The sequence below is a fragment of the Asterias rubens genome, chromosome 20 (assembly GCF_902459465.1).
Source record: "Asterias rubens chromosome 20, eAstRub1.3, whole genome shotgun sequence".
Taxonomy (NCBI): Eukaryota; Metazoa; Echinodermata; class Asteroidea; order Forcipulatida; family Asteriidae; genus Asterias; species Asterias rubens.
In genome coordinates this window covers 5,786,953-5,810,059 of record NC_047081.1, presented here as the reverse complement: position 1 = coordinate 5,810,059, position 23,107 = coordinate 5,786,953, and the positions used below count along the sequence as shown (strand labels likewise).

The 23,107-nt window shown below is 38.0% G+C and overlaps 1 protein-coding gene across 3 annotated transcripts in view; it reads left to right on the top strand.

Annotated features, from left to right (window-relative positions):
• The first annotated feature begins 7,142 nt into the window (after nt 1–7,142).
• Nucleotides 7,143–23,107, top strand: part of LOC117303916 (cell division cycle and apoptosis regulator protein 1-like) — a 34,466-nt gene continuing 18,501 nt past the window's right edge. The window contains exons 1-10 of one of the 3 annotated variants that reach the window (XM_033788373.1): nt 7,143–7,287; nt 9,537–9,594; nt 10,754–11,049; nt 11,473–11,684; nt 12,859–12,973; nt 14,346–14,481; nt 16,300–16,657; nt 17,121–17,346; nt 18,183–18,463; nt 21,836–22,064. In XM_033788373.1, coding sequence (XP_033644264.1) covers nt 9,543–9,594; nt 10,754–11,049; nt 11,473–11,684; nt 12,859–12,973; nt 14,346–14,481; nt 16,300–16,657; nt 17,121–17,346; nt 18,183–18,463; nt 21,836–22,064 — 1,905 coding nt within the window. In that variant the 5' untranslated portion in view covers nt 7,143–7,287; nt 9,537–9,542. Of the gene's footprint in view, nt 7,288–9,536; nt 9,595–10,753; nt 11,050–11,472; nt 11,685–12,858; nt 12,974–14,342; nt 14,482–16,299; nt 16,658–17,120; nt 17,347–18,182; nt 18,464–21,835; nt 22,065–23,107 lie in introns of all 3 variants that reach the window. The other 2 variants (XM_033788374.1, XM_033788372.1) reach the window with 2 other exon arrangements.

Sequence of the window (23,107 nt, the reverse complement as noted above, 5' to 3'; positions counted from 1 at the left end):
TTGTCTTTCACAATATTTAGAATGACTATCTTTATTGCCTTGTGGTCGGCCATCAGATAATTTAGTTAACCATTAATTTCTGGTCCTTATTTATTCGGCTTAGTGTGAGAATACTCTAAAAACTGAAATTGCATAACAACTTGGGTTTAGGTTATTAATGCCTCCTACCATTGCTATTCAAATAAGTAGTTGTATTATAGTCGTACACGTGCAGTAATTTATCTTTACAAACTCTGTCCAGCTCCAAGTAGCCATCATGGCTGTCCGTCCAGCAGTCTATGACCACTTTAGGTATATGTGTGAGCCACAAATAAAGCTTTGGTATTCTATACAAAGATAGTAATTTCATTTGCAAATAATGAGTTGTATGTAATTAATTGAATGTGTGTATAAGAGACTATTAAAAGTAAGAAACAATTATTTATTTATTTAGTATATACAGCGAGACACTTTTAATAATGTTCGAAATACTCGTTGTAGATATACAATGTTAAAGGCACTGGACACGTTCGGTAACTACTCAAAATAATTGTTAGCATAAAAACTTAGTTGGGAAACGAACATGGAGAGCTGACGATAATGGGAGCATTTGGGACGCTAGGGGGCAGCAGACTTACCAGGTTAATTTCCATTGTTTACGTAGTTCTGAGCGTGCGCACATGACCGAAAACAAGTGGATTTTACCAATTGAGTTCAAATTTCGCAGGTTTTTTATGTTATGCATTTGTTGAGATACAGCAAGAGAGTAGACTGATCTTTGACAAACGAAAGTGTCCATCTTTAATAAACTGTAAGGCCCTAACGTTTACTTGAAACCTGGGGGAAATGTTTATGTCAAAGATAAAAAACATGCGAAAGCCCAGCGAAAGTAAAAGCACTGTACCTCAATGTACTATTCATTACAGCGATATTGTTAAGTGGTAGATTAAACCTAACTCATAGTACAAAGTGCACGTCAATGCCTTTAAAGGCAGTGGACACTATTGGTAATTACTCAAAATAAATATTAGCATAAAACATTACTTGGTAACAAGTAATGGGGAGAGGTTGATAGTTTAAAACATTGTGAGAAACGGCTCCCTCTGAAGTAGAGTAGTTTTCGAGAAAGAAGTAATTTTCCACGAATTTGATTTCGAGACCTCAAATTTCGAATTTGAGGTCTCGAAATCAAGCATTTGAAAACACACAACTTCGTGTGACAATGGTGGTTTTCTTTCAATAATATCTCGCAATTTCGATGACCGATTGAGCTCAAATTTTCACAGGTTTGTTATTGTTTTGCATATGTTGAGATACAGCAAGTGGGAAGACTGGTTTTTGACAATTACCATTAGTGTCCAGTGTCTTTAAGTTATATTTTGTGGATAACAAGTCATCTCTATCATGTAATGTAATGACTGTCGCTTTGGATTTGTTTATAAATTGTGAGTGACATCGAGTATCATAATAAATTAACTTTTACACATCAATAATTTGTTTTGTCTTTGAATTCTAAAGTTGTCCCTGGCCTTCCTGCAATATAGCTTTCAAGATTGGTTACATTTTGCATGTTTGTCTTTAATAGTAACAATCACGAAAGCGCGGCACTATGTCTTTAGTACACCCAAACAACACAAATCAAATCTCAAAAGAATTTCACTTTTAAATTAAATCGAATATCAATAATATGGATATTATTGTATATCCACCGAGTAGTAGGGTAGATGGCCAAAATGAAGCACATTTTCCCGAAAAAGAATTTCACTTTTAAATTAAATCGAATATCAATAATATGGATATTATAGTATATCCACCTAGTAGTAGGGTAGATGGCCAAAATGAAGCACATTTTCATGCTGCGTGACACCATCCGAAATATTTCACGCGCGTGAAACGTGAACGTCAGAAATTGTGTCGTAAAAAACTCACGTTTTTAGCATACATGAAGTTACCATTTTTTCACGTAAAGTACAGATAAAACCTCGCTACTGTTTACATGGTACCTTTTTATTAGCACGATAAACAAAACAAAAGAATAACTTCATAAGTTATCGCACAACAATATCATGTACATTTTCATGATACGAATACTAATGTAATACCAGTACCATATGTGTAGATAATTAAGACCTGCTACGTGAAAATGAGTCAGATGTTGACAATTTCAAGAATTGAGTTGTATGCATGGCTGGAAAGAACACACCAGCAGCAGTAATTTGGTATAAGTCTAAGCTTCTGGGTGTGTCGCGTTGCTGAGTTACTCCCGTTTGAAATTAGCATATACATATTTTTTTCTGCAAAACGAATTACAAGTAAAGTGATGTTTTAAACTACCATTGCGCGCGAAAGGATACAAATAAGACATTAGTATGATCACAAAATTGTTGTTTTTTTTGTTTTTTTTACCACATTAAACTGTCCATAAATTAATATGCATTGGGCGACATCTGACTCATTTTCACGTAGCGGGTCACATTTAATCTTCCTGTTCAATGTGATCCCGGGTATAGGTCCAGTGGGGTCTGATCCATTTCTAGGTCAAAATTATGACCAGTACTCTGTGTCAAAGTGACCTTCAAATTGGTCAAAATTATCCTTTGGGACACCATCAAAGAACATGGTTAGAAAATTGTATTTGTTTCCAACATTACCTGTTTTAATTTGCAGGATGAAGGCAACAAATCGGTAGTATACATGAATTTGTTACTCTAAAATTAAATTACTTATTTGATTTCAGTTGATGTGACATCCAAGCAACTCCAGTGCTAAAGAAACTCCTCCCATCAACACATAGGCTCAATACGCACTATGGTAGCCACGATGCTCTGGTTAAACATTATTTGTGACTTAGATCGTGGGATCTTCACTGTTATCTTTGAATACCTGCAAGTATATAATGAATGTGTACATTTTAGTGATACCTAATATAAATGGGATTTCTGTAAAGTGTTAGTTTACACGCGTGGTATGTTTGAAATGGTTTTTTTTTAAGCATTACGTCTGTGTTTTGACATTAATAAATGTTGTAAACTTTCGATTCAAAACTATTTAAAATCTACTTCTATTCAGACCAATAACATAGCATCCATTTCCTTGTTTTTCAAACAATTTTTTTTACAAAAAGCCTTTTAAAAACCAACAACATCAACAGTTGTCTAAAGTGCAAATAAACAAAATCAAGTGCTTTTCAAGTGTATGTCCGCTGGATTCGAATACTTGTCTTTTAAAAGGAGTCCAACCAAACCATTGTTTGATTTGCTAGATTTAATGTGTTTATTTCAAGTTGAACTTCAATAGTGAAACAAAAAACAGTAGCCCAATCCAGTTATTTTCCAGGCTGTAATAAAGGCATTTTTATGCTGTGCATTTTATACTGTGAACAAGGATTTGAAACTTTGCATGGTGAACTCTGTGAAATTTTGCAACGCAAATTAACGCTTATTGAAAATAAAACAATGTAAATAAACAAATACAAATTAGAGGGCCATAAATCTGTGCAATTATTAATACCGACGCACATCTTAAGATCGATATAATCTCTTTGTGAAATCGAGCTCAGAAACCACTTTAAAGCCATTGGACACTATCGGTAAACAGTACTGGACACTTAGTGTATCACAACTTATATTGCTTTTCCCCCCATACCAATGCTAACTTGCCGCTGAGTCTTCCAGGAAGGATACGTGACGCAGTGTTCAAAACCATAATAGACGGACAAAATATCTAACCCATTTTTTTGGCTACTAAGCCATTTCTTTTACATTTTTGTTTTCGGTGGCGTAAAGCAGAAAATCGTTTTCTATAAGGTACAGAAATATACTCGCCATGCAATCATTTTTGGTATTTTCAAGAACATTTTTCCTATTTGAACGTTTTTATAATAATAATATTAAGAACACTTATAGTGCGCCGGTATCCACCACAAGTGGGTTTCAAAATTTCAGATATTTGTGTCTCAATGTAACGGTTTCTTGCCTACCAGTTACTTATTTCCTGACGTATAAACACATCCACGCCTATATCCTCACAAAAGACACTGGACACTATTGGTAATTGCCAAAGACTAGTCTTCTCACTTGGTGTTTCTCAAACATTATGCATAAAATAACAAACCTGTGAAAATGTCGAAGTTGCAAGATAACCGTGAAAGAAAACGCATCCTTGTCACATAAAGTTGTGTGCTTTCAGATGCTTGATTTCGAGACCTATAATTCAGATTTTGAGGTCTCAAAATCAAATTCGTGGAAAATTACTTCTTTCTCGAAACTACTTCACTTTAGAGGGAGCCGTTTCTCACAATGTTTTATACCATCAACCTCTCCACATTACTCGTTACCAAGAAAGGTTTTATGCTAATAATTATTTTAGGTATTACCAATAGTGTCCACTGCCTTTAAGTCCCCCATTGTTTCGTTTAGTATGAGAAATTCATTTCCAACCATTTTTTTCCCAAAACAAATATCAATGCATTCTTATTTCGACTTATCCATATGAAATAGTTTGAATACATTACCTGACAATGCAGACACCATCAGAAAAGCAAGCGCAGTTTCATCCATTCTCGAACACTCAACACCAGCTCAGCTTGTGGGCTTGTGGGTAGATGTACACTGCAAGCACCCACTTGCTCAGCATCCATTGTCGAACTCTCAACACCAGCTCAGCTTGTGGGCTTGCGGGTAGATGTACACTGCAGGCACCCACTTGCTCAGAAGAGCGCATTGTCAGAGTATCCAATCAGGAAGTCACAGCTTCGGGAGTCAGACGCAGTGGATTTTCATTGGTCAAGATCTTTCTAGCCGTAGTATACTACCTTTTACGAGAGGTGTTTTAACAAAAAGTTTCCGGAAAGACGCAGTCAGCTAAAATAGACCGACGACATTGTATTTGCAACGAACCGTTTCTTCTGAAGGATCAGAACCAACAAGGTCAATAAAAGAAAACACTGATTTAAAACGTTGTCTACATGTTAGCCTTGCTCACCAGCCACCATCATACATTATATCTGACATGCTACTTCCACATACCTCACCTCAGAGAGCCTCTTGCGGCCGAACATCGCACCGTCTCAGAGCTGGTTGTGCTTTTTGTACTGCTGCTCCAAATCTATGGAACTCATTACCATCACATCTTCGCCATGCAACATCACATTAACAATTCAAGAAACTATAAAGACTCACTTACACAGAAATAACTGAATGTTTTATTTCACTTTACATTGAAACATCTTGAGTTTGGACTTCTTTGTTACATCTTCTGTAGGCGCTTTGTAACCTTGGGAAAAAGCTCTCGAAATCAAATTTCGTGGTACTTCTTTCTCGAAAACTACGATAATAGAGGGAGCCGTAAGTTTCCCTATCAACAGCTCTCCATTGCTCATAAGTTTTTACACCAACAATTATTTTGAGTAATTACCAATAGTGTCCATCAGTGCCTTTAAGGAGCGTTCATGTACTGAAAACTAAAAACAATTTGTACTGAAAACTGAAAACAATTCTGCCGTTACCCATACACCGATGTGTGTTAGCACTGTATACTCAGTACTTTCCCGAGTCCTGTGAACAAACATCACAGGCATGTTACTCGGGAGGGATTCGAACCCACGACCTTTGCAATTCTAGAGCAGTGTCTTACCAACTAGACTACCGAGGTTGCCCGGTACCTAGAGGCAGTTCGAATCCTATGTTTTGGCAGCGGGTACCGCAACGATATAATGATGTTAAATTTGCATCGGGTATAAACAATATTATTATTATTATTTTTTTTTACCCATACACCGATGTGTGTTAGCACTGTATACTCAGTACTTTCCCGAGTCCTGTGAAAAAATATCACAGGCAAATCACGAGTGATTACGTAATGGAGCTTTTCGCGAATCTTTCAGCACAAGCACTCACTTGATAATGGATTCAAAATAATTGTTTTTTTTACACAATTAAATTATATTATTATAGTCATATGACTCGATTTCTTTTGAAATGTATTTTTATGGATCAGAACTTCAGAAGTACTTTACCAAGAAGAAGAACTTTGAAGTGGATGCGTTGGTGAAGACGCCAATGAAGAGAGCCAATGATGGGTGTGTGATGATTGTTTGCATATTATGTTTCTGCTTTAAAGGGTATATGTACCTTTTCCTAACAAAAAACACCATGTCCACAGATTTACATTAAACTTACACAGTTTGAAGATTATGGTAGTAGAAAGCTTCCCTTAAAATTTTACTTACTGAGGTGCTGTAGTTTTTGAGAAATGAGTAAAAGTAATAATTTTCGTCTCAGTTAATTTTAGCATGTAACAAAGTATTAACCAGTTATGCTATCGTTTTGGTATAATATCATAACTGGTTAAGGGGATTTTACATGCTAAAATAATTTTGGTCTCATGAGACCAACATTATTTCGTGACTTGTTTTACTCATTTCTCAAAAACTACACAACCTTAGTTAGTAATATTTGAAGGGAAGCTTTCCACTATCATTATCTTCAAACCCTGTAAGTTTAATGCAAATCTGTGGACATTTTGAAAAAGTACCCGAATCCTTTACAACAAAATTACAAAAAGTAAGCATTTGCATATGCTACAAGCATAGGCTGGCCTAGTTATATCGGGGGCAAATCATATAATACGAGTTTATTTTATAATAAATAAATAAATGATTCAAGTCAAGGTCTGATGCGATGATGTGGAGCTGATCAATACCAGAGTGTTCAGTAGTCATTATTCACTGTCAAGTTAAAGAAGATCTCACCATGGAGGTATGATCTCACTTACTAGCTGTTAGTGTTACCGGTGAAAAGTAATAATATAAGGGCATTGACATCCTTATGGCCCTTTTCGAAACCCTTTTCTCCTGCAGTCTCCTCATTCAGGGCTTGAGCGCTAAAAAAGCTCTTTTGACAGCGCCCTCTAAAATCAAATTCCTTGTTGAACGTATGGGTGGGGTAACCTTCTAATAACGACACTTACATTGAAATGGTATGCAGGGGGGGGGGTAACCACTAGCCAACCTACTTACCTTTTTTATATTTGAGGTAACGCTTATTCAAAAACAAATGATAAAAATACGTTGCTCGAAGACCTTACGGCTCATTTCAAGACTACTGGTCAAACGGGTATTACGTGTATACGTCATGCCTAATTTGCATAAATGAAACCTAAATCACAATCATGGCTGCCGTGCTTGAAAGTGGAATTCAGTGATAACAATGTTACCTATTTCTTCTGAAGACAGAAATCGTTTGTGGTAAACTATATTATTCTGTTATATTTATTGGGTCCTCCTTACCAAATTGTGGAGATAAACGGGTGAGTATTCAGTTTAATATTGAGAAGCACGGACGAAAAAGGGGTCCTTTTTCTCTCTGGCTAAAAAAAAAATGACGAGCTCGTGGCTGCCCGAATTCCGGACAATTGAATGCATTGTTATCATTCGTCTTGTTTTTGTCGGGAATACTCTTTTTCCAGACCTGTTTTGAGGGGGTTTGGGTTAAGTTCAAAGTAATCTGAATTTAATTAAGTGTACCGTCTTTGGGAAATGTTTGCAGGTGTCCATAGGAATAGGATTTATTAATATTAATTAATTTAAAGTTTAAACTTTAACTTTAATTTTAAACAAACCCCAACCCTGCCCAAAAATGAATATAAACATGATAAATATTAAATCAAAATCATAAATTTTCAAAAGGATAACTTTCTATATGACGCAACCACTTTTTCACTAATTTTTTACGGAAAAGTTTCCGCATGGCGCCACCACTTTTTCATTCGATATGAAATAATATAGTATCTAATTTACCTCATTGATATATCCCTTTTTGTAAAAATGAGTGAAAAAGTGGTGGCGCCATACGGAAAGTTACCCTTTTTTACAAAAAGGGGTATCTCATTGGGTTGAATTAGATTAGGCCATGAGAATGAAAGTTTTAGATTTGCGTCCGGGCTTTTTTTCATTTTTCATTATTCATTATTTTTCACACGAAGATGCGCAATCTTCAAATTAAGCAAACTGTAGCTCAATACATTAATTTGCCTATGTATTAGTATTGTGCATGGCGCAAATTAAAAATTTCGCAAAATATCTTTGCACAAATTTGTTGATTGCGCTCGAAAGCAGATGCATGTTTTACTGCAAATAAATCACGATCGCGGCGGAATGTCTGCCTTGTATAGTACTACTACTAAAATGCGTAATAACCTTTTACCCTTGTTCGATGATTTGAACTTGAACATTTGTGATGCAGAGTCTTTTATGTGAAAATAATGAAATTTTGTGAAAATAATGAAAATTTTTGGCGGTAGCTTTCAGAGCATGCGGGCGGTGGATGCAAATCTATCATTTTCATTCTCATGGCCTTACTATATTGTTTCATATCGAACGAAAAAAAGGTGGCGCCAATACGGAAACTTTTCCCATAAAAAATTAGGAACGGTCCCAACCGCTAGAGGGCGCTGTGCGCGCTGCACCAATTTCCATGAAAGAGAAATTGCGCTGCGATCTCACTTTAGTGTGCTAGCCCTGTAGTAGAATGTCAGTCAGTGCCGCCACTGGACTGACGTCCTGGGAATAAAGCTTTGCGAACAAGAATTTGAATACAATTTTCTTTATTTTTTTAGTTGAAATTACGTTTATATATTCGTACTCCTTAGTGTCCTTTAATACACTTTCAATGAGTTCACAGCTAACAAATATTATATCCATGGAAGAAATTATTTTCGAATATAAGTCCTGTATTGGCGATGTGATCATCATGAATAGACCTTATGCATTGACGTCATCCAGCGGCCATCTTAGTGGAAAAACGGTGATGAAACAATCAAAACGCACAGATTTGTACGTGCGGCGCACAGGATTGGCCAATGAACAACCTCCTTTTGACCTCTAGGTGAGGGCGCCCTACTGAAATGACGTCATGTGCACAAGGTCTATTGATATTGTGATCCCAAATGCGCATGGCTTTGAGTACAGTGCTGCAATTGGCATTATCGTGCAGTTAATCGCCGTCAACTAGTTAGGTGCCGTCAACTCGCCTTCAACTCCTCCAATAATAAACATTTAAAATCTAGGAGGCATAAAACTGCAACGTAGTTCAGCTCAAATATAATTTTCAGGTTAAATTTTTTGCCTTTATGCAGAAATTATTTCTAAGCATCAAAGCAGACTGCCGCCATCTTGCTTTTACAGGGCTTGTACATAATATGGACAACAGAGGGCGCTTTCCTGCATATGGAATAGTCTTGTGAAGATGTCAATGCTCGGTACCGCATAGTATACTATGTTCTGCGCTTCGTGTAAATTGCTCGCTGACGTCTTGGGTTAAGACTAACTCATCTGCTTAGTGGATGGTTGATGCGAGTTCACAGCGATTTGGTTGCAAATAGTAGACCGCCATTGATCAATGCAAGAAAGTGTTTACACGTAAGTTAGTGCATGATGTGCCTATGTGAAACATGTATGCTAATAATTAGTTTGAGTAATTACCAATAGGCCAAGTGTCCAGTGTCCACTGCCTTTAACATGTTTTAACCCATAATTACATTTCAAACCTTGGTTGCAGACAACCATGGCACATTACGGACAAGCAGCAAGGAAAGATCCTCCCTGGTCACAGCTAGGTGAGTGAGATCTCTATTGTATAAAGGCCCAGTCACACAGGCCTCGATAACGTCAGCGAGAATGTTAACAATGCGGGCCCTCGATTGGTTGAATGAGCGTCCATAGGCGTATCTGCGTGGAGCAATTCAACCAATGGAATGCGTTCTCTTTGCGTCGTTATCGTTATCGCTGCAGTGTGATTTGGCCTTAAAGGATTCGGGTACTTAGTCAAAAATGTCCACAGATTTACATTAAACTTACAGGGTTTGAAGATAATGATAGTGGAAAGCTTCCCTTCAAATATTACTAACTGAGGTTGTGTAGTGTTTGAGAAATGAGTAAAACAAGTAACAAATAATTTTCGTCTCAGGAAGACGAAAATTATTTTAGCATGTTAAATGCCATTACCCAGTTATGATATTACACCAAAACCATAGCATAACTGGTTAATACTATTTAACATGCTAAAGCTGAGACGAAAATTATTTGTTTTACTCATTTCTCAAAAACTACAGCACCTCAGTAGGTAAAATTTCAAGGGAAGCTTTCTACTATCATAATCTTCAAAGTGTGCAAGTGTAATGTAAATCTGTGGATATTGTGTTTTGTGTTAGGAAAAAGTACCAATTAATGCAGGGTTCTGCCCAGAATTTCTTTAGTGGTTGAAAAATGTTTCCCTGGAAACCATTGCGAAATGGATCAGTTACATGGTAGACAAATAGGCCTAGATAGACTTGAATCAAAGAAGTGCTCAAAATTCATGGCTTATGATAAATACCCAATTGTATATTTTGTTGAAATCCTTTTTGCAGGTCTGATGTGCTTGAATGTAGGCTTGGACGACAAGTAAATTTTACTGCGCGACCACAAATAGTTACGACTTTGACACTAGTCGCGACTAATTTTGAATTCCCAAGATCCATTACTGCATAATATTTTCTGACAAACCTGTAGAAGTTTGAGATTGATCGGCCACCTGGGTCACAAGAAAAAAGTGAAAACCGATTACACATTTTGTATGACATAAACTCAAAATAGGAAATTAGTTTTATTTATTTATCATCAAATATGACCTTTCAGACAGAATGTTTCAAGGGATGTTTTCTACTATCATCATCATTTTTTTCTTACTAATTCTGCAATGTTCCTTTAATGTTTTATTTGTGCATTTGTTTGTAGGTCAAGCAGTAATGTCTGCTCAGGGGCCCACTCTAATTGGAAATCCACAAGCTGGTGGTCCGGCTGGTGTCTACGCCCAGATGGGAGCGCCAGGGGTAGCACAGGGTATTCCCCAGGCTAGCGCTTATCAAATACAACAACAACAACAGCAGCAGCAACAACAACAACAACAACAACAACAGCAACAACAACAGCAGCAACAACAGCAGCAACAACAACAGCAGCAGCAACAGCAGCAGCAACAGCAACAGCAACAACAACTTCTGGTTCAACAGCAACAAATGCAGGTCAACCAGGTAATGGCAAAGTCAAATGGGAACTTTAAAAAAAAATCGCACCCATTTCAGACAGGCGCGCCAGAGTCGCGCCAAAGCAAATAGATTAGGAGCGACTTAAGGTCGACCCAAATAAATTTTGGTTTCAGTCAGGCAAACTAAACGTAACATTTACGTTAGGTTCGACTCATAAACAAGACCAACGTCTGAAACCAAGACGCTCCACAGTTGTACCGGAAGACTGCAACAGTCTATCTTTCAACTTTTAGCGGGTCCTGTTGCTTTTAACTGTTCAAGACGTCAAACTTTTCATGTACTTAATGTACTCATGCGGTTTGGTGCCTGTATAATTAGTACATGATGTTTCAAACAGAGAAGGTTGGTGGGGAGCATTTTGTTTGGTAAAGTACATTGTCTAAATTAAAAGTAACTGTTACATTTCAGATGAATGCCCTGCAGTCCAACATGGCAGCACCTGCAATCGCCCAGAATAACCCAGCCGGAGTAGGAGGAAATGCAGCCCAGCTGACTGTAAGCTACCCAGCACCTCGCTCCACCCAGGCCCCTCAGCCCAAGCAGAGGGTGTTCACTGGCACTGTCACCAAAATGCATGATACATTCGGCTTTGTGGATGAAGATGTGTTCTTTCAAATGACGTACGTACTTAATTGTCACAACAGTTATCAGGCCTGGAATTTCATCTTTGAGAGGGCATGGTTATTTCGGATATAGCACTTCCATTGGAAACCAAGTCGTTGAAGGGGCACCAAGGTCAAGACCAGAGGCTACAGAAGGCATGGCCTTTGTTTCCTTAAAGATGCTATGTCAGATTTTTGGTCGATTTGACCCAAGGTATTTTGATGGGGGTCGAGAAAGTTACAAGCTTTCATTTGAGCCATTGCTCGAAAATTAGTTTTTGTCGGGATCCCGACAATATATCACGTGACCAATTCTTATGTGTTTTATAAAAAAACGTTTTAAATTTTTGTCATGGTTCCTGACCATTAAAAGTAAAAGTTAAGCTTTTTTTTGTTAGAGCGGGTGATACTCTTTGCAATACCATTCACTCAAAAAAATATATTTTTTAATGTTTGGGTCCAAAAATCTTACATTTAGCATCTTTAATGTACATTGTAATTCCAGGCCTCTAATATGCACTATTGTTACTAGAAAAGCTGGGGGTTGTTCCATGGGGCATTCTGAGCCCAAATTGGTTAAGTTTGGCTAGAGCATGTGGAACTGCAACAAGGTCCTCAGAATGTTTCTTACTTTGTTTTTACAAGCCCTTCTGTGCAGTCTGGCGAAGTTTAGACACTTTTTTGTAAGCGTTTTTTTAATTTTTTATTTGATCTGAAGGCTCAATCATTTGTTTTAGTTGGTTTTTGTATCGACCGCAATTTGAGCATATCAGCACGCCATTTGCGCATGATGCGCATATCGGCCCGATATGCTTATTATGCGTATTTGTGCATGAGGAGACCCCTGACTCAGGCCTGTATGCTTTGATTCTGAAAGGGCAAGGGCACCAAGGTATTTTCTCTTAGGTAAAGGGCACCCTATTTGGAATTGTTAATTTCTACTTTGGCATTTTAAGGGCACCATGTCAGTGACCAGGGGGCATGGAGGCTATTGCCTCTGCTGCCGCCGTGAAAGATCAGACCTGCTGATTTCTATATGCTAATTACATTCAAGCATGCGTACAGACAAGGGTCACAACCGGGATTCGAACCCTCATTTTGCCAACCAAAATGTTAGTACACACGCGCAATTTATCGTTCCTTGGAAGGGTACAATATCAATAATTTATTTCTCTTTTCAATTTCTTGATAGCTCTGTCAAAGGACCTCTGCCCAAAGTCATGGAGAGAGTTTTAGTGGAAGCTACATACAATCCAAATATGCCCTTCAAATGGAATGCAACTAGAATTCAAGTTCTACCCAGTCAGGTAAGACAAAAATCACATATCCCCTTTCTTACCCTAAACCCTTATGGACAATGCCAGCGTTACATAGCGGTGCCAGGTGATATAAGGGTAGCTTCGAAGGAGATGGAAAAGATCGAGAAGTACCAGGACCTGGCCAGGGAACTTCGTAAGATTTGGCAGGTAAAGGTAAAAGTAGTCCCCGTGGTGGTTGGAGCACTTGGCACCATTCCCAAAGCACTGGGGAAACATCTAGATGAAATAGGGACAAATGTGAGGGTAGATCTATTACAGAAGGCAGCGCTTTTGGGAACAGCGAGGATCCTGAGAAAGACCCTTGAGATCTAAGGCTACGGGACGTAGCCCGGCTCGAGGAGTTACCGGCACAAAGGAAAATGAGATCTTTCTTTTGCATGCTGTGATAAAATGAAATAACAACAACAACAACAACAACAACAACAACAACAACAACAACAACAACAACAACAACAACAACAACAACAACAACAACAACAACAACAACAACAACAACAACAACAACAACAACAACAACAACAACAACAACAACAACAACAACAACAACAACAACAACAACAACAACAACAACAACAACAACAACAACAACAACAACAACAACAACAACAACAACAACAACAACAACAACAACAACAACAACAACAACAACAACAACAACAACAACAACAACAACAACAACAACAACAACAACAACAACAACAACAACAACAACAACAACAACAACAACAACAACAACAACAACAACAACAACAACAACAACAACAACAACAACAACAACAACAACAACAACAACACAACAACAACAACAACAACAACAACAACAACAACAACAACAACAACAACAACAACAACAACAACAACAACAACAACAACAACAACAACAACAACAACAACAACAACAACAACAACAACAACAACAACAACAACAACAACAACAACAACAACACAACAACAACAACAACAACAACAACAACAACAACAACAACAACAACAACAACAACAACAACAACAACAACAACAACAACAACAACAACAACAACAACAACAACAACAACAACAACAACAACAACAACAACAACAACAACAACAACAACAACAACAACAACAACAACAACAACAACAACAACAACAACAACAACAACAACAACAACAACAACAACAACAACAACAACAACAACAACAACAACAACAACAACAACAACAACAACAACAACAACAACAACAACAACAACAACAACAACAACAACAACAACAACAACAACAACAACAACAACAACAACAACAAGAAGTGTATTATACAACAAGGCATAAAAATGATTTATATAAACAGCAAAATCCTTTCTTTTTGAACTTTTAGCAGCAGCAGAGCATACCGTTATTGAAAGCTCCTCCCGGCCAAGGTCTAATGGGCCAAGCTCCCCCCTCTATGATGGGTATGCAACCTCAGGTTGGAATGGGACAAGGGGTAGCTCCACCTATAGTACCAACAGGACCTGGTAAGTTTATCTCTGAACATTTTACATTTAACTTAAAATGCACTGGACACTATTGGTATTTACTCAAAATAATCGTTAGCATAAAAATCTTACTTGGTAACGAGCAATGGAGAGCTGTTGTTAGTATAAAACATTGTGAGAAACGGCTCCCTCTGAAGTAACTTGGACAATGGAGAGTCTGGTCGGATAAAAATGTCAGCTACTTGGCTGCCCGCACAAGAAAATCATCATAACACAATCTTCCTTTAAGACCTGCTTGAACGAAAATGTCAAGTCGTGAACTTTGCTGAATTCCACCTAAAATGTTTTTGATGAATAAGGAAATCGAGTCATATGATTATAAATAGGTTTCAATTGTGTGAAAAAACAATCATTTTGTATGCCCTTGTTCAGAGCTTTTCAGCGAGATTTGCGAAAAGCCCCGTTACGTAATCACTCTCAAAACGTCATAAATAGATAAAGCCGCTTTGTTGCAGCGTGGATGTATAACAAAGCAAACTCCCACAAATGACGTCAGCGGCATTGTCCTTTGACGCCCGCTCTCAACGGCAGAAGTGTTTTTAGTTTTTCAAAAAACCTTTAGGTAGGGCCTGATTTTTAACTCGATAATTACGAAAAGTTCAGAAGTGTACACATATCAAAATTACATTAAAATGGTGAACAAGTGCATTATAAACAAGTAAAAATACAATTTCTGTTGAAAACATTCCGCTCAGGTAACTGTTTAAAGCTTTTGAAAAATAAATTTTGGGTAAACTTTGTTATAGTAAATCACTTGCTCTTTTCAAACTAAAAGCTAAAGTATGCTTTAATCCACCAGCTGTTTCAGATAACTCTTTTAACCTATTTTACTGTTGCTGGAAACACCCCCCCCCCCCAATTTTGATATCGACGTACACGTTAACTGTTACTTGTTGTGGTACGTGTTCTTGTTTTATGTTTGTTTTGTCCATTGTAAAGCTTTTGATTTGTAGGCTGTTCTTTGACGAGCTACGCTTTTTGGAACATGCCTCCACATTCACATATATTATTGCCTGTACTTTTTGATGATGACATTGAATTGAACTGAATATCATGTGAAGTGTTGTGGCCTGCATGTTGTTGTTCCTTCCTCCTATTGCTACGGTGTTTTGTTGTGGGTGCTGTTGTTTTTTTGTTTTGGGGGGGAAAAATGTCTTTTGTGTGCAGGGGTCTGGTTTTACACAGCTTTTGGTGACAGGTTTTATACTTTTGTTTTAACCTTGACAGCCCCTGTACAACTTGTACTTATTGTGTATGTCTCAAGATTTTAAATAAAATAAAAATAAAATAAAAGAACTCAAAAAGAAAGTGTTCCTGGCTGTAGCTGCTGATTGCGTCGTAGCATCTTGTAAACCCTTTTAAGGTGCTACCTAAATGGGTCTTAGTATTCATAACTTTAGTAACCTATCTTTCTGTAGCATACTAACATGACTTTAGTAACCTATCTTTCTGTAGAATACTAACATGACTTTAGTAACCTATCTTTCTGTAGAATACTAACATGACTTTAGTAACCTATCTTTCTGTAGAATACTAACGTGACTTTAGTAACCTATCTTTCTGTAGAATACTAACATGACTTTAGTAACCTATCTTTCTGTAGAATACTAACATGACTTTAGTAACCTATCTTTCTGTAGAATACTAACATGACTTTAGTAACCTATCTTTCTGTAGAATACTAACATGACTAAGCACCTTGGGTACCTTGTTGGTAGATACGTGCGCTATTTAAGACTTTAATATTATTATTAATGAAGAATTAACTGACCAGTCTTTAATTCTTTTCACGTACAGGTGGACCAGGCTTACTTGCCCACCCTCATGGCCCAATGCAGGTTCAGCGCCGACCTGAGCCTGTCCGCACTGACCCACTGCGTACTTCTTACGACCAGCGAGACCGCGACAGGGAATCGCGAAGACGCGAGCGGGAACTGGAGCGAGAACGAGACAGGGAACGGGAACGAGAACGCGACCGAGAGAGAGACCGAGAGAGAGAGCGGGAAAGAGAACGTGAGCGCGATCGACGACGTATAGAGCGAGAGAAGACGCCCCCTGCACACCACCGTTCCTATTCTCCTCGACGCTCACCAAAAAGGACTCGCAGACCTGCACCTCGCTATGTTGTACAGATTGCAAAACATTCCTTAGACATGTAAGTATATATTATGTAGGATTCGCATTCACCTAGTACCGGGAATTTCAACATTTTTGCTTACAAACAGTATTATTTTTCAAAACTTTTGTAATAATTTGTTATGACAGTTGTCACACAAAAGAAATGACTTAACCAAGTAGCAAAAATGAACAATCTCATGAAATCCTTCTCATAGAAATGCTTTCTGCCTGTTTGATACAAACTTTCAAGTCACAAATTTGGAAAGAATAATTCGTAACAGTTGTGCTTTGCTCAACTCCTGCGAAACATTTGCTTGCGAAAACAGCTCTGTGAGGTCAAAATTCACTTCTCATTCGCAGGGAGTATAAATTGGGCTTTAGAACACGAGACACACTAATAATACATGCGTTATTAGTAATAACATCAGCAGTCGTTACACCACAATATCATCGGTTTAATATCATTATACTTCTGATTTGTATCTTTTGCCAATATTCAGCTCGAAAACAAATGTCATCGAACTCCGTAAGCGTTACAGTAACATGTATATCCCAAGTGATTTCTTTGCGTCTAACTTCACCTGGCAAGAGGCTTTCCCCTTGCATCGTACTCTTGGGTTAGGCAACAGTTGTAGCTTCCATGTCATGAGTAAGGACGTTGAACCCCTGGAGAAGAACTCTGCGGTATTGGAACCGTCTGATGCAAGCTACAAATACAGTGCGAAGGTTTGTTGTTAATTTTGTTTAATGGTTTTGATATCTTTTTGTAGATCAAGATTTGGAATCATGAAATGAACCCTTACTCACGGTGAATGAAGATGTATGTAATAAAATTAGTATGTAGAAGTTTCAGCTTCGTTAGTCGTCAAGTTTTGGTGAACAAAAAGTGAAAATCACAAAGCAATGTTAAGTTTTAACTGTCTCTGCGCGGAATTCTCCCGCATAGTCATGGAGGGAGGGCAGTTTATCATGCTGTTTGACCTTAGCAGAGGTCTCCAATTCAATTCAAGTATTTTAGTAAGAAATTAGTTCTATCTCAAAAACTATGTCACTTCGGAGGGAGCCGTTTCTCACAGTGTTTTATACTATCAACAGCTCTTTATTGCTCGTTACCAAGTAAGTTTTTATGCTAGCAATTAGCTGAGTAATTACCAAAAGTGTTCAGTGCCTTAAAGGCAGTGGACACTATTGGTAATTATTCAACATAATTTCTAGCATAAAACCTTACTTGATAACGAGTAATGGGGGAGGTTGATAGTATAAATCATTGTGAGAAACGGCTCCCTCTAAAGTAACGTAATTTTCTCCGAATTTGATTTTGAGACCTCAGATTTAGAATTTGAGGTCTTGAAATCAAGCATAGAAAGCACACTACTTCGTGTGACAAGAGTTCCTTTTTTTTCATTATTATCTCGCTATTTCGACGACCAATTGAGCTCCAATTTTCACAGGTTTGTTATTTTATGAATATGTTGAGATACACCAAGTGAGAACACTGGTCTTTGACAATTACCAATAGTGTCCAGTGTCTTTAACATCTACCCTTATTTCTGCCCACCCAGGTCATGATGATGGCATCAAGCAACCTGGAAGACTTCTACGAGCAGTGTTGCTCAAGGCCACAGGACTCCAGCGATGTCCGCGAGAACTTCCAACATCCGACCCGTCTCATCAACTTCCTTGTCGGTCAGAAGGGTAAAAATGAAGCCATGGCCATCGGGGGTCCCTGGTCCCCGTCGCTAGATGGTCAGGATCCTCTGAACGACACCACTGTGTTGATCAAAACTGCTATCCGAACAACCAAAGCGCTGACCGGGATCGATCTGAGTGATTGTCTTCACTGGTATGTATTTATTTTTATTTTTTCCGCCAATAATTTATCTATTAAGACATTCACTTTAGTTCTTTCTTATGCAACATTCCTGCATGCATGTGTTCCGATAACTATGGTGTATCTGAAAATAGTGGTGTGTTCTTATCGAGGTATTGTAGATGTTTAGAGGTCAGGTCATCGCATCTTAGTGTGGTTCTCCAGAGATATGCGGTCTGCAAGACGCCTCATCCACGGTTTGTTTTGATGTTTATTTGAGGGTAACATTAATTCATGGAGGAATGGTTGATTACACCTTTAGAGCTAAGGGGCCATTCAGAATAGTAAATGTTAAACAAACAAATTAATTAATCCAGGAAAAGGCCACTGAATGTGACTGATGCTCAGGAAATAGAAATAAAGTTCATTAGAGGCATTACTTTGTTCTTTAGTGTATAGATGATGGGACCTGTGACATCACATGTTTACAAAAGAGCCACCAAGCCTGGACTTCCTGCAGGCATGATTTGTACACAGCCTTATGGAAGAAAACATAAAATCTTATATTTTATGGAGATTGCACTGTCCAATTTTTATCAACTTTTGATATGATAAAAGGGGGCGCATCTCAAAACTTGTCCAGCTTTTACTTTCATAACTCTTGGATTTATGTGGAAATTATGACACAAAGTGTAAACTTTCCCATATGACCAGTGCAGTATCTTGCCTGCCAGACTAGCCAAACAATGTGCAAGGTCACACTTATTTTAAACAGAGTTCACATGGTCTATAGATTATAATTTGGGGTGGATGGGTCAGTCATACCCATTATTTTAAACAAAATGTTAGAAATAACTATTGACCCTTTCTAATGGCCCATAACATCTTTCATTGTAAGGCCTCAACAGCAACCATGATTCGTGGTATGAAAGGTGACTGCTTAAACGAGAAAACTCTTAATGTTTACTAATGCCTCTGTTGACCTCGATGCGCAATTCCTCAATTTGTGAACTACAGTAGGCACAAAAATATTCTAGGAGAATAAACAAGTGCAATAAAAGATCATTTCCCATGGAGATTAAGTAAGAGAATGTCACTATGCGGAACTTTTATTACGGCCGACATTCTGTAGCAAAGCAAACATTTAAAAAGGTAAGTTTGAGTTGGATTGCAACAGCAAGTTGGAGTCGGCATGTAAGCATTGGGAGTTAGTGAAGTGAAGACCATGCTTTACTTGTTGTAAAGTTTGTTTATGGTAAGGATTCACCCGGAAGTAAAGCTACCATCAAGTCGATCTAAATTATGCAAGTACGCCCCAAACAAGGCTAAAAGCCACTCTAGGTAAGGGACTACAAGAAGAAAATGATTAAACATGAAAATTACTCAGGAGAGCTGGAGGCAGGAATTGATATTCCTTTTAGTACAATCTAGATTGTAGGATGGAGGGAAACATGCACCAGGCAAGGAGTTCCAAAGAGATGCAGTACAGTACGTAGAATAAAGCTGTGGGAATGACCCTCTGTTCTATGGCGGAACCATCGGGATCAGGAAGACAATTTAACGCTCAGGTCAATCACAATTGAGAAATTGTTTGAATGTCGTAGAACAAGAGTAACCCTCGGTAAAACCATGCTCGTGTCACCTACGATCAAAGACTGGTTGCTAAAGTGCGTTCGGAGTAAATGAATGTTGCGCGCAAGCTTATGCAGGCACTTATAACACAAAACACAATCAATGCATATGGTAATCAATGTTAAATCTCTAGACTGGGTTATTTGAAATGCATGTTGCGCGCAAGCTTCTGCGGACAGCAAAAAGGTACGCACTTATTACATTGTTTTTTTTTATACAGGTTGATGTTTGAGCAATTAACATGCTTTCTCATTGTGTCCACGATTGATTTACTTAACATTTCGTATAACTTTAAATATTGCTGGCTCTTTAATGAATGTGTATTGATGACTTGAAAATTGAGTTCAGCGGAACTAATGTAAGTTTTCTAACATTGTGTTTGTAATCTCGTTCTTTATTGAACAAGGATCATCAATTAAAGGGAAGGTACATGTTTGGTAGTTACTCAAAACAAATATTAACTTAAAAACTGACTTGGTAACAAGCATTGGAGAGCTGTTGATAGTATAACACATTGTGGGAAATGACTCTCTCTGAAGTAACTTAGTTTTTGAGAAAGAGGTAATTTCTCACTAAAATAATAAAAGACTTCTAGCTAGAAGTCTTTTATTCCTATCTGAAAGCACACAAATTCCTCCAACAAGGGTGTTTTTTCTTTCTTCATTTCCTCGTAACTTCGATGACCAATTGAGCCCAAATTTTCACAGGCTTTTTATTTTATGGTTACGATGAGATACACCAAGTGAGAACACTGGTCTTTGACAATTACCAAACGTGTACCTTCCCTTTAAGAATGACAAATGACATCAATTTTACTTTTTTTAAGTGGATAAGATTGTTTATGTAACAAAAAACAAAATACTACTGGGGGACAAGTCGATTAAAAAGTTATTTTGTCATTTCTTTGGTTAAAATTCTTCAAACTCACAGTGACATTAAAAAAAAGAATAATTTAATTAACCAAGTTATAAAACATTCATGGGGTACACTGGAGTTTAATTTAACCTCAGTATAAGGAAATGTTCATCACTTTAATTACCTCTGTAGATCAAGCAATAATCAATACATTGCATGCTTAATACTTCATGAAGTCGGTAAAGGCAATCACCTCTATGCCCCCTCAATGATGCCTTGATGCCTCTTGAAATGTCCCAGTAGATTTGTAACGTGCCCTTAATGTAGGAGTGCCCTTTTGCCAGAGGCCTTGCCCCCACAACAACAAAGTATCACTGAGGCCTGTTAATCACAAAGATTGGCTATATTTCAAAATATAAATTTTTGATTTTCATCGAGTATCTGTTTTGGAGACTCCTTGGTAACAGCACTGCTAGGTAATCATGTGTATTGCGCATAGATGCTCCCGCATTATGCATTTATAAATGTTTGTCATTTCATGTAGGTGTATATGGTTGATAACACAAAACTTACTGTCTGTGACTATTTTTTTTAGATCTACCAATCCTGTATTCTACCATTAACATTGAAACAGTTGGGTTCGTTCCGTTTAAAGTATAACTTTGGGGGCATAAAGAGGAACAGAGATGGAAATTTAAATTGTCCTCCTCACTTGTAACAAAAAAACAATGCCCTGTATTCTAAAATGTCACCAGCTTTCATATTTAAAATTCATTTCGACTCCAATCCTAGTCTTACCATTTTTAACCTCACTCATACTTTTTTCAAATGTACATCTAGACTATAAAAAAGACCCGCAGCTATCCCTTAAAAGGGGCTCGGGTTTCGTTAATGCACTGTCATTCAAACCCCCACCAGGTTCCGGTTTCTTGAGCTGCATTACCATCGCCCAGAGAGGATCTCCAAGGGCCAGCTTGTCCCCGCCTGTGTTGAAACTGTGGTTATTTTCCTTCCGGATGTATGGCATCTTTTACCCACCAGGGCGGAGTTCGAGGGGCTCGGAGCCCGTTACAAGCAGAAACTCCAGGAGCTGCAACAACAGCCTCCGGGGAAGACACCGAGCAGCGACTTGCAGGCACAGAAACTAGTATTTCTACACACTCACTTTTAACCCACAAAAAAATCATTTTCAACACATAACTTCTTTAAAAAAAAAACCATTTTTAATCTTTCCCCAATGTATTTCTATTTTATTGAAAACCAAAAATACCTTAACAAGTTTAATACCTAAATGTTTGCTTGTCCGAGCAGCATTGATACACCAATATTTTTTTAACTTATATTAATTAAAGTCGGATTACTATTTGAGGGGTCTTGTCAAAATTAATCTAGGACAGGTAGTCCGAGAACAATTCTCTGATGTCAAATTTTCGTTGGATTTTCGTCTGACTGTATTTCTATTTGAGACACGTTTGTTTTTCACTGAGCGGCATACAGTTCTCCCATGCACTAAAGACATGCCACTTAGCGCTCTCTGCTTACTGGCGAATTCTGCCCTGACAATCACCATTCTCTGCGTGACGTCATGCGCCCAATTTCTGCGCTAGCTTCGTAAGCGTAGAATGCCTAGTAACATGGAGTAAACATGTGCACAAGCCAAACTTACCCGAGTCTTGAAATATGTTGACGTAAGCACAGAATTCCCTTCATTTGGCCTGCGCCGATGTATGGCTTACATTAAGTAGAGCTATGAAATTTGGGCCTAGATTGGTTGTAGTAGAAACAAACTTGCGGATAGTTTGGATGTCATTCTATTTCAAAACTAAGATCTTAGGGTCAAGAAGTTGATTAAAGTGAGCCATCCTGCTTGTTTTCCTACAATACAATTGGTGGCCGAGTGGTTAAGAGCACCGAATTCAAACTCTGATGTTTCTGATCAGCAGAGTGTGGGTTTTCTTATCCCAAGCCATGACACTTGTGTCCTTAAGAAAGGCACTTAACCATTGCTTTGTCCTTCGGATGGGACGTAAAGTCGATGGCCCCATGTGTTGTGTAAATGCATGTAAAAGAACCCAGTTCACTTATCGTATTTAGAGAAGGGGTTCGCCCCGGTGAGCTTTCGCCGACACCCAATTTCAAACAAGGGGAATTTACAGCAGGTAAAAAAAACCTTGCCCTGGATGGTACTGG